This window comes from Xenopus tropicalis, chromosome 5 (assembly GCF_000004195.4).
Source record: "Xenopus tropicalis strain Nigerian chromosome 5, UCB_Xtro_10.0, whole genome shotgun sequence".
Taxonomy (NCBI): domain Eukaryota; kingdom Metazoa; phylum Chordata; class Amphibia; order Anura; family Pipidae; genus Xenopus; species Xenopus tropicalis.
In genome coordinates, this window is record NC_030681.2 from 90,712,846 (window position 1) to 90,727,578 (window position 14,733).

Here is a 14,733-nt window from a genome sequence, read left to right on the forward strand (position 1 = left end):
GTGCTCTGCATGGGCACAAGCATTACATTCTTCTCTTAAACTTGCTCAAAGCACTCTTTCAGGCACAACTGTAAGAGCCTTGCAGGAAATCAAAACAGTTCATCACTCAAGCACATTATTTAAGGACTGAAAGTCATCTTTTGGATATTGTTGCCTTCAGGTTTCAATGCCTGGAAAATTTTGGAAGACTGTAGCCATTGCTGTGGTAAGCAAATATTATAATATTGGTATTGTGGATATCTTTCATTGTCTAACACTTTCTTTAATATAAACAATTCATTTCTACTATATAAATATATAATTTGGAGGATTGTAATATTTAAGCATTAAATCTTGCTTACATAAATATGTACAGGTATGGTATCTATTATCCCTAACCCAATATCCAGAAAGCTTTGAATTACAGCATTGGCATTCACTATAACTGTTTCAAAACAGGACCCTACACATATTGTGGTCAAGCTGAGCAGTCACTGTATATAAAAATATTTTGGTGGGAGCAATGCAACAGTACATGGGGTTGCCCAATCTACTATACAGTACACTTGGAAAGCCTTTGTCAGGAAAGTTCTGCTTTATTTGATAAACTTGCTAATCATCTTTAATTTGTAATTGGTGGGCCATACTGAGCAAATGAATTAAAAATTACTATGCAATATTGTGTAGAGATGCTTCATACTGCTAATTTCAAAGACTTGTATAGCACCTTGTCATTTTTCTGTCAGCAGAAAAAAGCAGACAGAGAAAACAGTAATTTATCCCCCTACCTCCCTATATGTTTGTGGTTTAACAGGAGTTGAATCTGCCTGTCACTGCACATACAAGATGAATTTTGGGCAGAAATCCACCCATTGTGCCAGTAGCGTAGATAAAGCCCTTCCTAGTGTTTTCTGGAAAAAAATACAAGCCTTCCTATATTTTTATCTTTCTTCTCTTTTAAAAACATTGGAATAAAGCATCATTTTGCTGGCCAGGCCAGTAATATACCAGCCAGGTAGGATTATTGGATGTATGGAGTTCTTATTGGGCATTTCTGCAGTGATCTTACTGGTCATCTTACTGGCATAGCAGGGGTTAATGTTTAATGGAGTGCTAATTGGTTATTTTTGTAGTTATCTTACTGGCATGATATGCAGGTGCTACAGAGTGTTATGGGAGGCTTAGGGCCACAATATTTCATGAAGACATGGGGGCACTGTGTCTGTCTTCTGGTACACTTTGTGTGTCTGATACTGCCATTCCTTTGGTGTGTTTTTTGCACTAACTGAGAAAATGCTAGTATTGCACAAACCTGCATATGCAGACTTTAATGGCAAGTGCCTATCACTATGCACACAGGACATATTTCAGCTGGAAAAAACACAGTATTGCAGTATTTGGCTAATATCCACCCCATATGTGTGGTGGCAAACACTCTCTATTAAATTCAATGGCTGCCTGCATGTGGTGTTTGTGTTGTCTGACATTAGTTTAATAGGTATTTTATTACAATTTATTGCATTTCATCACTTCTTATTTAAGAGTCAGTAGAGTATAAAAAATTAAAGCTATAGCAACACTTTCACAATTAGCAGGTGAGTTTTTCTCCGCCAGCTGAGAAATTGCCATTACTGCTGTCATCTGCACATACAGATGGCCACTTTAAGTATAAGTTCCCAGTCTCTGTTCACATGGTATTGTTTTCATCTGGAAGAAACACATGTTGTTTTTAGCCAAAATTTACCCCATTGATAATGACAGTTTTTGTTCATACAAGTCATACAAGTACTCTATACACACTATCATCTTACAGGAGGCTTTATTTGGTAGTAAATCTTGTTTTTATTCAACCAAAACTTGCCACCAAGTCAGGAATTTAAAAACAACTACCTAGTTTGGGAGCACTGAGAGCAACATGCAAGGGGTTGGTGAACAGCATGTTGCTCACGAGCCACTGGTTAGGGATCACAGCTTTATAGTCTGGGAAAATCTCATCCTGCTTTTATACAACTGTATAATCTAACCATAGTAAATTCTATAAATCTAGTGTAAAAAAATCTAGTGTAATTTTTTAAAAAGAACATGGTTAAAAACAAACAGTCATTTATTCACTCACTCACTCATACATTCTAATGTATAACCACAAGATGGTACTATGTTCACAAACTAAGCTACTTTTTGCTGAATAAAAATGCACTGGAATCAAATACTTCATTATATATTTTTCAGCTTTGATACAACATGGATGTATGGTAAATATCTTTTCTTTTCCTACAAAATACTGGATATAAACATTATTAACATAATCAAAAATCAGATTAATGGGAACCATTAATGACTTAGCTTGCCTTCGGCACAGCAAAAACACAGAGCAGACTATCTATCCCCCTGTGAGATTACTGCAGTAGCTAAGGTTCAAGAAGTGAACACAAAGTTAGAAAATCAATTCTACTTTATACTGCACCTAAAAGAATTTGTGCTTCTAGATAATATAACACCAGTAAATAAACACATACATTGTCTCAACACATGCATTAGGGAAAATGAATTATTATACTACCATCTGTGCAAGGATGGGAAATTGGCGTGTAAACAGGAGGGGAAACAACATATTTTGATTGATGTTTAATTCTGTTTTTGTGTCTAACCTAGTTCTAAAATGATCCAAATAAGCATTTTGGTTACCAAATGCACGTCTTACTCTACCAAACTGGAAAAAGTCTAAGTTTTTGCTAAAATGATCTGGGTTGAAGTCAAATTTACAATAAATTCTTATGTTTACATTGTGCCAACCATAATATGTTGTTTCCATTGCTGTTTTCAGCCCTTTTTTCATCCTTAAACAGACAATTGTGCAAATGTTTATTTTTCCTAATGCATGTGTTGATGCCTAAGGTTATGCATTCATGCAAACAATAAAATTAAAATACACTAAATAAAACTGTTTTAGGGGCCTCCTTAATTGAAAAGGGTTTGGGGGTTATTGTGGATAACATACTGTTCAACTCTAGGCAGTGTCAGTCAGTGTCTGTTAAAGCAAATGAAATTCATCTCTTGCATAAAAAAATGCATTGACTTATAAGACAAAAGCATTACTGCAAAGACTTGATGGACAAACATTTAACTTTGCCTTTTTATATATCCCTGGTAAGGCCTCAGCTTAAAGGAGAACTAAACCCTATCCATTCCCAGCCTTCCCTCCAACCCCTCCACTGCCCCCCATCCGCAAAATCTATTGTGTTTAGAAGTCTCTTTGTGTGCTAACGGGCCATCTTCTGTCTGTCTTCTGATCCTCTTCTCTCAGTTGTCAGTACGGATCTTGCGGGAGCATGTGCAGTTGAACCTGATTCAGAATGTGGATGCAACTGTGAATGCTCCTCCAAGATCCATGTTGGCACTCTGACAGAAGAGAATTGGAAGACAGGGGAAGGTGGCCCCTTTGAACTCCGCTGTGCAAGTCTGCAAATTTATAAAAATAGGTGAATTTATATTAGTGCTGACTCTGGCTTTGATTGTATAATGTGGTGCCGAAATACTAGATATCTTGGATTCCTGGACTTACGGTCAGTTTTCTGGTTGTCCAGTTTCGTTTTTGCCAGAACAATTTGTCTGCTAATAGTTATACGGTATGCATTTGCATGTAATTTATTGGAACTTTTGTGTAGTAGTCCTATTTCACATAATATTTTGTCACTTTTTTATTACAGTGTACTTAGTTACAAAAATACAGTATGTTGCAACATTTGTTTCCGTTCTCAGTCCTTAGAAATGAATTGAATGCTTCAGCATTTTCTACACTGCTTATGGAAACTGCATGTGTGCTGTTTTGATTTAAATGTATATTTACTAATACAGACTGACACACACATTGTGTTTAATATAGCAGATGTTTATATCTGAATTAGAGTAAGTATACCAAATCATTTAAAAAAAAAAAAAATGGTGATACTTACAGTGTGAAATGGAGAGAGCTCCGGTATGGTTGATAGAGTACTACCTTGAATCACTTTTAAAACTAAAGGTGGGCGATATCGGGCTAATTCTAAGTCTAATCGAATTAGAATGGTCGGTATAGGCGCCCGTCAGTCTGAGGTCCCCGATCCGGTCAGGCAGGCCCATCATTAATGCCCATACACGGGCCGATAAGCTGCCGAATTGGTCTAAAGGACCGATATCGGCAGCTAGAATCAGCCTGTGTATGGCCACCTTAAGGCATGCTGCATGTTTAACCAACAGACAGAAGGGAGAGTGGCACCAGTGGCAATTAGCTAGCGAGACAGACTGCTCCATTGAGTGATGGAGGCTTTACACTTTTTTTTTCTTCAAATCTATGTTTTGAAAGCAATTTTTTAAGGATAGGTTACAAAAAAAAATAGAGAGGTGAGTAAAAGGGGTTAGGTAACAACAGAACTATACAGAACATATCCAGTTAATTATGTGATCAAATAAAAGTGTAATAATTTTACAAAACAAGCATTACAATCATAACAAATACAATGTCTCTGATGAGATCTCTCATGAGATATACAAACAATGCCAAATAGTGTTTTGTATTATCCAAAGAATCAGTGTAAATTAGACATTTAAAAGTAAAGTATTATGTAACACCAAGTTTTATTAATAATATTTAACCTATGATCTCCATATTATATAGTGATCAATTGCCTTGCATGATCTAGAGGATAATATAGCTTTCATCCCCTCAGATCATCCATATAAGTTTCCCATTCATCTATGGATGGGGTATTGTGGTTTTACACTTTCAAGGAATCAGTGTTCTAGCAGAAGAAAGTATTAATTTCATAAGTGGGTCTGAAATGATATTTCTGTTGTTAGTATCATATAACAGCAAACCACCACTCAGTCTATAAGTATTTTTAGTGTGCAGAGAAGGTGAATGGTTTCCTTGCACATGTTTCCACATGTTTTAACAGTTTAACAGTACAGCAAATATGTCTATATATACCTGTGGCTTTACTTTCCTGAGTACATTAAATACTTTTAGCAAAGTGGGTTGAGGTGGGACACTCACTCACAGATGCAAGAGGATAGGAACTGTGCTAGATGGGATTTCCAAAAAGTGTGGTCAGCTAATGAGACAAATCAATAACCGAACAACGAATTACAAAAGTTAAGGGTTAAATCTAGGAACATGGTGTCTCAATAACCTTAAATTCTAAAATTTGCACAACATCTTGCTAGGAGCCTACCAACCAGTATGCTGTGGCTAGGGCTGCCACCTTTTAGCAGCATGCACGCCGGCAAGGAGGCAGGTGGTAATGTCATAGGGCACGGCTAGTGACTTTGTGGGCAGAACCATGAAGTCATGGGACATCATGATCTGCGAATTGTCAGTCTTGGGAGTGCTATCTAAATTCCCTTCTTTGGAAAACCAACCTGCCCGGGTCAAACCCTCACAGGGGGCAACCTGCAGCAACTGATCATGCCTTAAAAAGTAATAGTGGCCCAACTTCTTTATAAAATTGACCTTCAATTCAGAATAAAAAGTTAATATACACTCATGTATATATCTAAACAAGTGCGGGTTTCTGGAATTTGTACACTTTGTCCCATGTAGCAAAGGAATGCGTTAAGCACAGCACATTTACTACCACTTGAAAAAGGATCAAGCAATATTGTAGTAGTAAAATTGTATATATAATGCCTTGCATAGAAGTTATATTTTTGCATTCTTATCCCCTTTAAAAGGAGATTTTGGTAACATGCATATGTGTGTCATTTGTAGCCCGTCAGAAATATTATCTGTTTGGAATCTGGAAACCATCTCGTTTTAAAGATGAAATGTTCTGCCTGAATTCTGGCTTCTTTCAGCTAGTGCAAATAGTGAATAAATATGCCATCACTCAGCCTTAGTCAAAGTATGTAAGTTCACTAGACTAAACTGTGCATATGGGTCCCAAAACAAGATATGCTTCTTGGCAAGTTAAAACAGATAAAGTAAACTGTCACCAAGGCACACAAGAGTTACATAACAATATATTCCTCTCATAAAGCCACTTACTTAGATATTCTGGTCATTATGTTCTGCCGCTTTGAAGATGTAAACAGAAATATCTATGCGTAATATAAAGTGCCTATTAGTACAGGGAACCATATTTGGTCACATATACTCGAAATGCTAACAATAATACTAGAAATACTAATATCAAGCAGAAAAACGGAAAGGGCCAATTCCTTTAGGTCCCCTTCTTTACTAACTGTCCAACATACAGGAAAGCAAAACTGTGTGTGTGAGGGAGTTCTGTACCAGCTTTCCTGAATAGTCTGAGGCTCTCATGAATAGAAACATGAGCAATATTTCCACTTTTTCTACAATCGTAACTAATTTATGGTTTTATTATCCTAACTGTCCTGTATCATTAAGAAGTAAGGAAGGCATAGAGCATACGCAGAAATACATACACAATCTAAAGTCAAAAATCTATTTCAAATCTAATACTTTGCTATGTGTCAGAGAATCAGAAAGACTGACATTTCCATGTTTTTCAGTGCATATACAATATGGCAATTGACAACAACAATAGAAATGTGTCACTTTTACAGGTGCAAAATCTTATTTTTAATATGATGTGAAAAGTAAGGTTCTTTACATATTAATGGAAAATGGTTATAAAATGTATCCCATTCCCTTTATCCCATTCATCTAATGGGTTAAATAGTAACAAGGCTATTTTGCCATATATATCAGGAGACATATTCCAAAGCTGGATATTATTAAATTACAAAGCAATCAAATTCTGAGTTTTCATTAACCATTGGCTCCATCCCCCTGTGTTCTATCAGTTATACTGAACATGAACTTATGCATCTGGAGTAAGTTACTGTCATTTACAATGTGTGTGTATATATGTTTTGATTATTTGTATATGAAAAATATAATTAAAAGTGTGTGGGCGCAAACAAGAAAAAAATACTTTATAATAATGTGCCATATATTTATTTTGGAAAATTACAAGATATGTTATTTATATTTGTGTTTAAATGAATAATGTGGTTTGCATCTGTATGCACAGAGGTCCAGTGTACTCTTACATTCTGTTCCAATGCTATATTTAATAGTTGCTCTCCTCTGAATTGTATATTTGGTACCATATTCTAATCTCATCATGTGTTATATATGATGCTGTTGGGTACAGAAATACAGGTTTGTGTATTCTAGCTTATACAAAGTGCATATGTAACAAAATAGGTCACAGGTTGCAAAATACCCACTTTGTGTGCCTGGAAGTTGCATCTCCCATGCAATATACAACTAATTTATAGAGATGCACTGCACAGGGTCAGTCCTTAAAGAATAAGTAAACCTTTAAAAAAAAAAAAAAAATCTCTAAAATTACTAATTACAACCCCCAAAGTAACATAACTTTCTCCCTGCATACAGATTTATTTTGTTTCTCTTTTACAAGCAGCTGAACTGCTTGTTGAAGAGAGAAGGAGCGCTCAGAAAGCAAAAGAGTTGGAGCTTCATGCTACACAAGGAAGTTCAGGTGCTTTCAAAAGAGAAACAAAATAAATCTGCATGCAGGGAGAAAGGTGTGTTATTCTGGGGGCTGTTAGCATAATTTTAGGGGATTTTAAAATAAAAGGCTTACTTATACTTTGAGGAAAAAACAAAGAGTGCTTAAGGCAGCTGCCAATAAGTATAAAACTTTCTCTGTTGCTTTGTGTGCTTTGCAGGCAAGTTGCTAAGCTGTGCCCAAATGGCACTTGCCTAGTGCTGTTTAGCGTTGATTCCATGCTTTTCTTAATACAATGCATTTCTTATGCAGTAGACCAGGGATCCCCAATCTTTTTTACCCATGAGTCACACAAGCCTGAAAAAAGTTCCTTGAGGATGTAAAATTTGGTTTGTTATTGGCTATTTGGTAGCCCCGTGTGGACTGCTGGCCTACAGGAGACTCTGCTTGGAGTAAAATTGTTGAGTAAAATGGGCACCTACTTTGAGGCCACTGGGAGCAACATCAAACGGGGTGGTAAGCAACATGTTGCTCAAAAGCCACCGGTTGTGGATAACTGCAGTAGTAATGGAAGGAAAATAGGTCATTCATTCTATACTAAAATTTGGGTCTTGAGCTTGAATCCCAGATTGAATTTTGGTCCCATTTAATAAAGTTTAAAAAACGCTGACCTATCATCTTCACATAAAGTTACACAGCACATGCTTTTAGCCATTTCTACAATGGTTAATTCTGACACCCATTCTTTTAGCAATCCACTACTACAATCATTATCATCTTTATTTATATAGTGCTACTGAGCAACAAGCAGGGCATGGGAATGAGTGGCAGCTCATCCCACAAGCAACTGACAACAGCAGACAGCTGATGATCCTATATCTGTTTTTGTCCTTTGACCTCCAGCTTTCCTAGAGCTGCTTCCTGTGCCAAATTGGTCCTCCTGCCATCCTGTGAAACTAAAGCAATCTTGTGCCTGTCTGCACCCAAGTAATTAACACACACATGTATACTAATGCGCTCAGTGAAAGTGCTAAAGTAAAATACAAATAAATGAATAAAACATGGGGTGTATGTAATACTGGAGACAAACATCACTGGTGATGTTGCCTGTAGCAGCCAATCAGCAATTAGATTCCAACTATCACCTACAAATTAGAAAACAAAAGCAAAGATATGATTGTTTGCTATGGGCAACAACACTGGGGATATTTGTCTCCAATGTTAAAGGAATAGTAGCACCAAAAAGTGTTTTATTGTAATTAACATATAGTGTTCTGTTGCCTTGCACTGGTAAAAGTTGTGTGTTGCTTCAGTTTATAGTTTATATAAATAAGCTGCTGAATAACCATGGGGACAGTCTTTCAAGCTGGAAAAAGGAGCAAAGGCAGATAACAGATAAAACACCATTGTACTCTACAGTGATACATTTTTATTTTTTGGTGTTCCTTTAATAAATACACCCCATATTGTATTCATGTATTTGTATTTACTTTAGTTCACAGCACACATTAGTGTACATACACACAACAAACTATTATAGTATGTGTACAAACTATAATAGCAAATGTTTTCGCTTGACACAGGTGGAATTCGATTGGTGAAAATTTTCATGAATCTGTGCTAGAAGTTTGCCATGTGTTTTGTTTCACTGGTGAAAAAAAAATTCAGAAAAAAACCCCAAAAAAACCCTCCCATTCACTCCAATGCATTTGGTGTGAGAAAAAACACCAAATGCAATGCATATAATGATGCTTTGTTCCAAAAATAGCTTTATTTAGCAATGTGACTAGTGTAAATGCTAATCATGTGTTGTATGTTTTATTGTTTGAGTGATTTATTACTTTTTTTTTTGCAATTTTCTGCATATTTGCATTGCTTATTTTGTAAGTAAAACATTCATTGCACGGTGAGACTAATGCATCTGGGGTTTTGACCTCCTTTCTCAATGTGAGATATATTTTTGAAAATGTTTTAAGTTCTTTTACTGAATTTTTAATTAATTGTGTAATTGGAGTACATATATGCATACTGTATGAATAATTAAACAATGCAACAGGCATGTGGCATATACATTTAGGCTATTACCCAAAATTATATGTCATCCATAAAAATTCATACAAACCATTATCATTTATGGGTCTATACATGTGCCACAGGCTTGTAGTCCTAGGCATACTGAGCAGCAAAATGTTTGGAAGACAATTACTTGGCATTTATAGTCTAGCAAAGTTTGGTAGTCTGGAGTAGAGAGGCATATTGACATATTTTATTTTCTAAATTATTAAGAAAACAATGTATGGTTTTCTGTGGCTGCTTACCATGGGGCCTCTTTGGCCTTACAATCTAAAGTATGCTAGTTTCTCATAGTTTGATTATTTAACTTGTACTGCTGTGGGATTTTGATCTATATAAGTCTGGAATCTCCATAAAAATATACTAATTTTGAATTCTCTTGGAGAATATAGGGATTTCCAAATCAGTTGTTTCTTCGTGCATATAATACATATCCACATTATGCAGAATTCAAATCACATGGAAATAAAGGCAGATTTTCTAGGTAAACCAAAACATTCTCAAACAAAATGCCCCTAAATTAATGGAGCAAACCTTGGTACATTTAAAAAATGGTCAATTTTTCCAAATCTGTGCTAGAATTCCGCCATGTGGTTTGCTAAAAACAACTGGGATTTTTCTCCAGAAAAAAAGTGCAAAAAAACAGCTTACATCATTATTATGCACCCCTTGCCTTCCACATCAACCAACTGAATCAAGTCCCTCCCTGTCTGTATAGAAGTGTCCAGGAAATGCGAATGTGGCGCCAAAAGGGTTAAAAAAACCCCCTGGCAACAGATATTGGGGCACTGTAAACAAGAATGCACATTTTTATTACCAGAATTCTGCAGACATCCGGTAGGTCTGCAGATTGTTGGCAATAATGTGAATTTGCATTCTTGTGTTACATGTGCTACACTGATACATTATTTATGGTGCAAAAAGATTTCAAGGCTTTGGGTCTGCCAGAAGTTAGTTAGAGAGACAGTATAATTGATTGCAATAACTATAATTTATGAACAATAGCTAAGTTGCACATTGCAAGCTCTGGGCAGTTATCATTAAGTGTCAGTGATAACTTATAGCTGATGTACAACAGCACCAGGAATGCTCCAACATCCTCAGCTGTTGACAAGCCTGACCATCTGAGAACACTAGTTATATTTAGCGCAGTACAACCAGCTCAACAAAGTCTCTGGCTTCCCAGTGCCCGAGGAGACCAAGAAAGAGGAAACGTTATCTCAGAACCCTACTGCCAAGCCCCCAAGAACACCTAGCAACAGGAGGGAAGATTAAAAAAAAACAACGAAAAATCCTTCATCCACAAATCTGGGTGGGTGTATCTGTGACCTCCTACTTCTCTATTAGGATATTTGTGAGAAGGGATTGCATTGTACCATTTCCTGCATGAATTGTGCTTCTGGCAAAATCAGCTCAGTGAGACAGGCAAATAACTGTGTGTGCTGGATGCTTTGTCAGACTGTAAGACTGAACGTGACTTGTACTATATTTATTCTGGGTTTCAAGTTAAGCCTGGGGGCTGCATGGTGGATCTACTCATTGGTACTGCACAGAACAGCTAGGTAAGGCAAAACTGATCTTTCTTCTAAATGTATTGCTAATAATTTGTATTTTTATGTGAGATCTATGAAATATATGTAGTTTAGGACTGGTGAATATGTTTAGACATGCTGTACATTCATTTTTAGATACACAAACAGGTACTGTGTGTCTGTGTCTGTGTTTACATGCTCACATTTATGCCCTCCCACACAGTACACTTAAAAAAGCCATCTGTATATATGTTTTACACACATATGTATATCTGATTATTTCAACACAAACAAGCTATTACCATACTTTATAATCTGGGAGAAAAGCCCAGTAGTCTTGCCAACCAGCAGTCCCTTTAGGATTTAACAGCTAACTACTTTCTCACAATCCATTTCCTATTTTCAAGGTCAAATGAGTAATATAGATGTTTAGAAGTAATGGAAAATGTGCTGATACAATTATAACACCGTCCCATTAGAATATATAAATATCGGGTAATGGCTTTAATATGCCTCAGTATTTGTAATATTTTTTTTTTTTAATAAATAAAAAACAGATGTTTTGTTTCATGTATTACATGGTTTATTTTAAGTACCTGTGTCATGGATGCTGGAGACCCTAACTTTCCTATTTTGTGCTTGGCCCAACTTTTGCTGGTAGTAACAAAACATTAAATTAGCAGTTTATATTGATGTAGTATCACTAGATTATGGGGTCAAACACCTGATTGGGTTACCCAAGATACTACACAAGCCTTATACTGTTTTACACATGAATGTGCTACTGCCATATTAGCCGTTTAGTTCTCACATACTAGACTCTATCATAGTTCCTTAAACTTTTCAGTTTCTGCCAGTTATGTGGAAAAATGTTATTATGTAATGTTCCCCCCACTGTTACTGCATTTTACTTTTTTCATATGAATATTAGCATATCGTTATATTATAATATATTATATATAATATGAATATGTTGGTTGCAGTTTAGCTGTTATCCTGTTATGCTGTTCCACATGCTCAAGGTCAGGGCCTTAAGCTTCAAAGCCTGATATTAATGGCAAGTAACATGTAAATTCTTTATTTCAGATAACAATAGTTTTAATCATAACATTATTGTTACTTGCTCTAAACCAGGGGTCCCCAACCTTTGTTACTCGTAGCCACATTTAAATGTAAATAGAGTTTGGGAGCAACACAAGCATAAAAATGTTCCTGGGGGTGCCGAATATGGTCTGTGATTGGTTATTTGGTAGCCCCTATGTGGACAGGCAGCCTACAGGAGACTCAGTTTGTAAGTACACGTGTTTTTTATTTAACCAAAATTTGCCTCTAAGCCAGAAATTAAAAAACAAACACATTTTTTTAGGCCATTGGAGCAACATCCGAGGGGTTGATGAGCAACATGTTGCTCCCTAGCCATTGGTTGGAGACCAATGCTCTAAACCCTTTACAAGTAGTACATGATTGTATTCTTGTATTGTATATCGTAACCTTGCTGAACCCTCATTGTTCCAGCAGGTCATGCTGTATGTTACCAGTAAAGAAACTGCTCTCATTGAGTCCTAGACATCACTGATTACTTCATTCTACTGTTTTTGTAGCGTAGGATCCTCAAGACATAAAAGTAACTGGGTGTAGTTGGTATAAGTGTGTTATATAAGATAAAAAACAGGTTTGTATCCCTATGGCTTCTTTACTTCATATGTTTTTAGCAAGTAATGCAATATACACTTTGGGGCACATTCATTAAAGTACGATTGAATCCGAATACAAAAAAAAGTGTATTTACTCTAAGTTTATGTACTGTGTGTATTTTTTGCGACTTTTTTGTTAATTTGTGCGACTTTTTCGTACCTTGCGACAATTTGCGCAACAGTTTGTGCTACAAAATCGTATTTGTTGTGCAGAGTACGAAAGTTTTGGATTCATTAAAGCTTCATTATCTTGACTTTCCTTGGGTCAGGTTGAACCTGCAGAATGCCATTGAGTCCTATGGGAGGCTTCCAAAAACATGCAGAGAAGGATCAAAGTCAGAAAGGTTTTCCCGCCATTTACAATCGCTCGGATACGAAATTTCCGTGAATTTCGGATCGTCAATACAATATTATCATGACTATTATGATTTTACCCATTTCGGGATTCAAACTCGTACTGTGATAAATCTGCCCCTTTTTGTTACAGCAAGAAATGAGTATAAAGAAGTGAATTTTCCTATAGCTTGTCTTCCCTTAAAAAAGAACAGATGTACAGATGTCAATATCTGTTTTTTCACCATAATAGGCAAAGGTTACATTTATATCTGTATCTTGAATGTGATACAAGCTTATACTGTACTTTGGTGCCATTAAGGTAGAGACAGAGAACTGCAATGTAAAATTCTGGAAGATTTTATTATTTCCTAAAATAGGCCTCAACATTCCTTTGAGAGAGTGACACTTCTTAGTACAGTTGTAGCAAATTTGGATTACAACTCATTATGACCTCATTGTGGTTAATGAATAGCAGATGCATATTTGTGGATGAAAATATAGGTATATTGTTTTTGACATGCATGATTTTAGGGCCAGAATTAAGTGAAGGCAGAGTTGCCTTGTGTCCAGGGAGCCATGATTTGGTAGAGCAGGAGGAACCAATGAGGTCTTTTCCCACTGCCTGTACTCTTTCAACTTAAAAGGAATCTTAAAGGGATTTGGCGCTTAGACCCTGGTTTTCTTAAAATTGCAGAGTAAGACTTTAGATGTCTATGTGATTGTATCTCGCATGAATGATGTTCAGCGGAACACCTGTTGATGTGCTCATAGAGTTATGGAACTGTACATCTGAGAGACGGCATTGCTTGCTATTGTCAGGATAATGGTGACTGGGTCACAATTTCAGCTTTTACAATGGATGTCTAAACACTTTGACCTGTTACTTATAGTGGAGCCTGTACCTGCTGGAGATGTATTGATAGTGGTGTATGAAATATCTGAGGTGGAGTGATCTGTAATGTTACATTTAAGTCTGTAGAGATTCAATTCAATGCACGTTCTTCATCAAAGTGAAAACCAATGAAAGAGTATTTTCTTCCATAAACATATCATGGCCTATTCCTAAAGTCACTACATAATTCCTCAGTATTTTGTATATTCAGATGCGTAAAGGTAACTATCATGGAATTGGATTAGCAGTTGCAGGAATGAGAGACAGGAAAACACTGGTGCAGTAAATTGTTTTGTGGTTTCACATTCCTGAGATTACCACAGAGAAAAACCTTATCATCCTATTTCAAGATACACTTGTGGGAAGCATTCTAGAACAGGTGCCAGAGGATACTTAGCATACTAGCAAAAAGTTTAGCTTTAAAGCTTTTTAAACAGTTTTATACAACTTTAAAGGAACTAAAAAAAATATAGAAAAAATACATAAATACCTACATAAAATTTGTACAGTGTTGATATATGGTCCCTACAAATAAGAACCAGTGAACCCTTTCAGCTGCAGTGATAAAGGGCTATATAATATCCTAATAAAGGTCAGGTACACAAAGCACATCACAGCGGTGCATGTCCAAGGAAACCAACAAAGTGGTATTGCAAGCAACACGGTAAAACCTGGACTCCTGGGGTACTGATACCATGATACACTGGTGCAATAAATTGTATTGTGGTTTCACATTCCTGAGATTACCA

The 14,733-nt window shown here is 36.3% G+C and overlaps 1 protein-coding gene across 5 annotated transcripts in view; it reads left to right on the top strand.

Moving 5' to 3' along the window:
• Window positions 1–14,733, top strand: part of filip1 (filamin A interacting protein 1) — a 95,836-nt gene continuing 81,103 nt past the window's right edge. For 3 of the 5 annotated variants that reach the window (XM_031902131.1, XM_031902128.1, XM_031902129.1), the window contains exon 1: window positions 1–205. In XM_031902131.1, coding sequence (XP_031757991.1) covers window positions 167–205 — 39 coding nt within the window. In that variant the 5' untranslated portion in view covers window positions 1–166. Of the gene's footprint in view, window positions 206–10,717; window positions 11,093–14,733 lie in introns of those variants that run through there. The other 2 variants (XM_031902130.1, XM_004914513.3) reach the window with 2 other exon arrangements.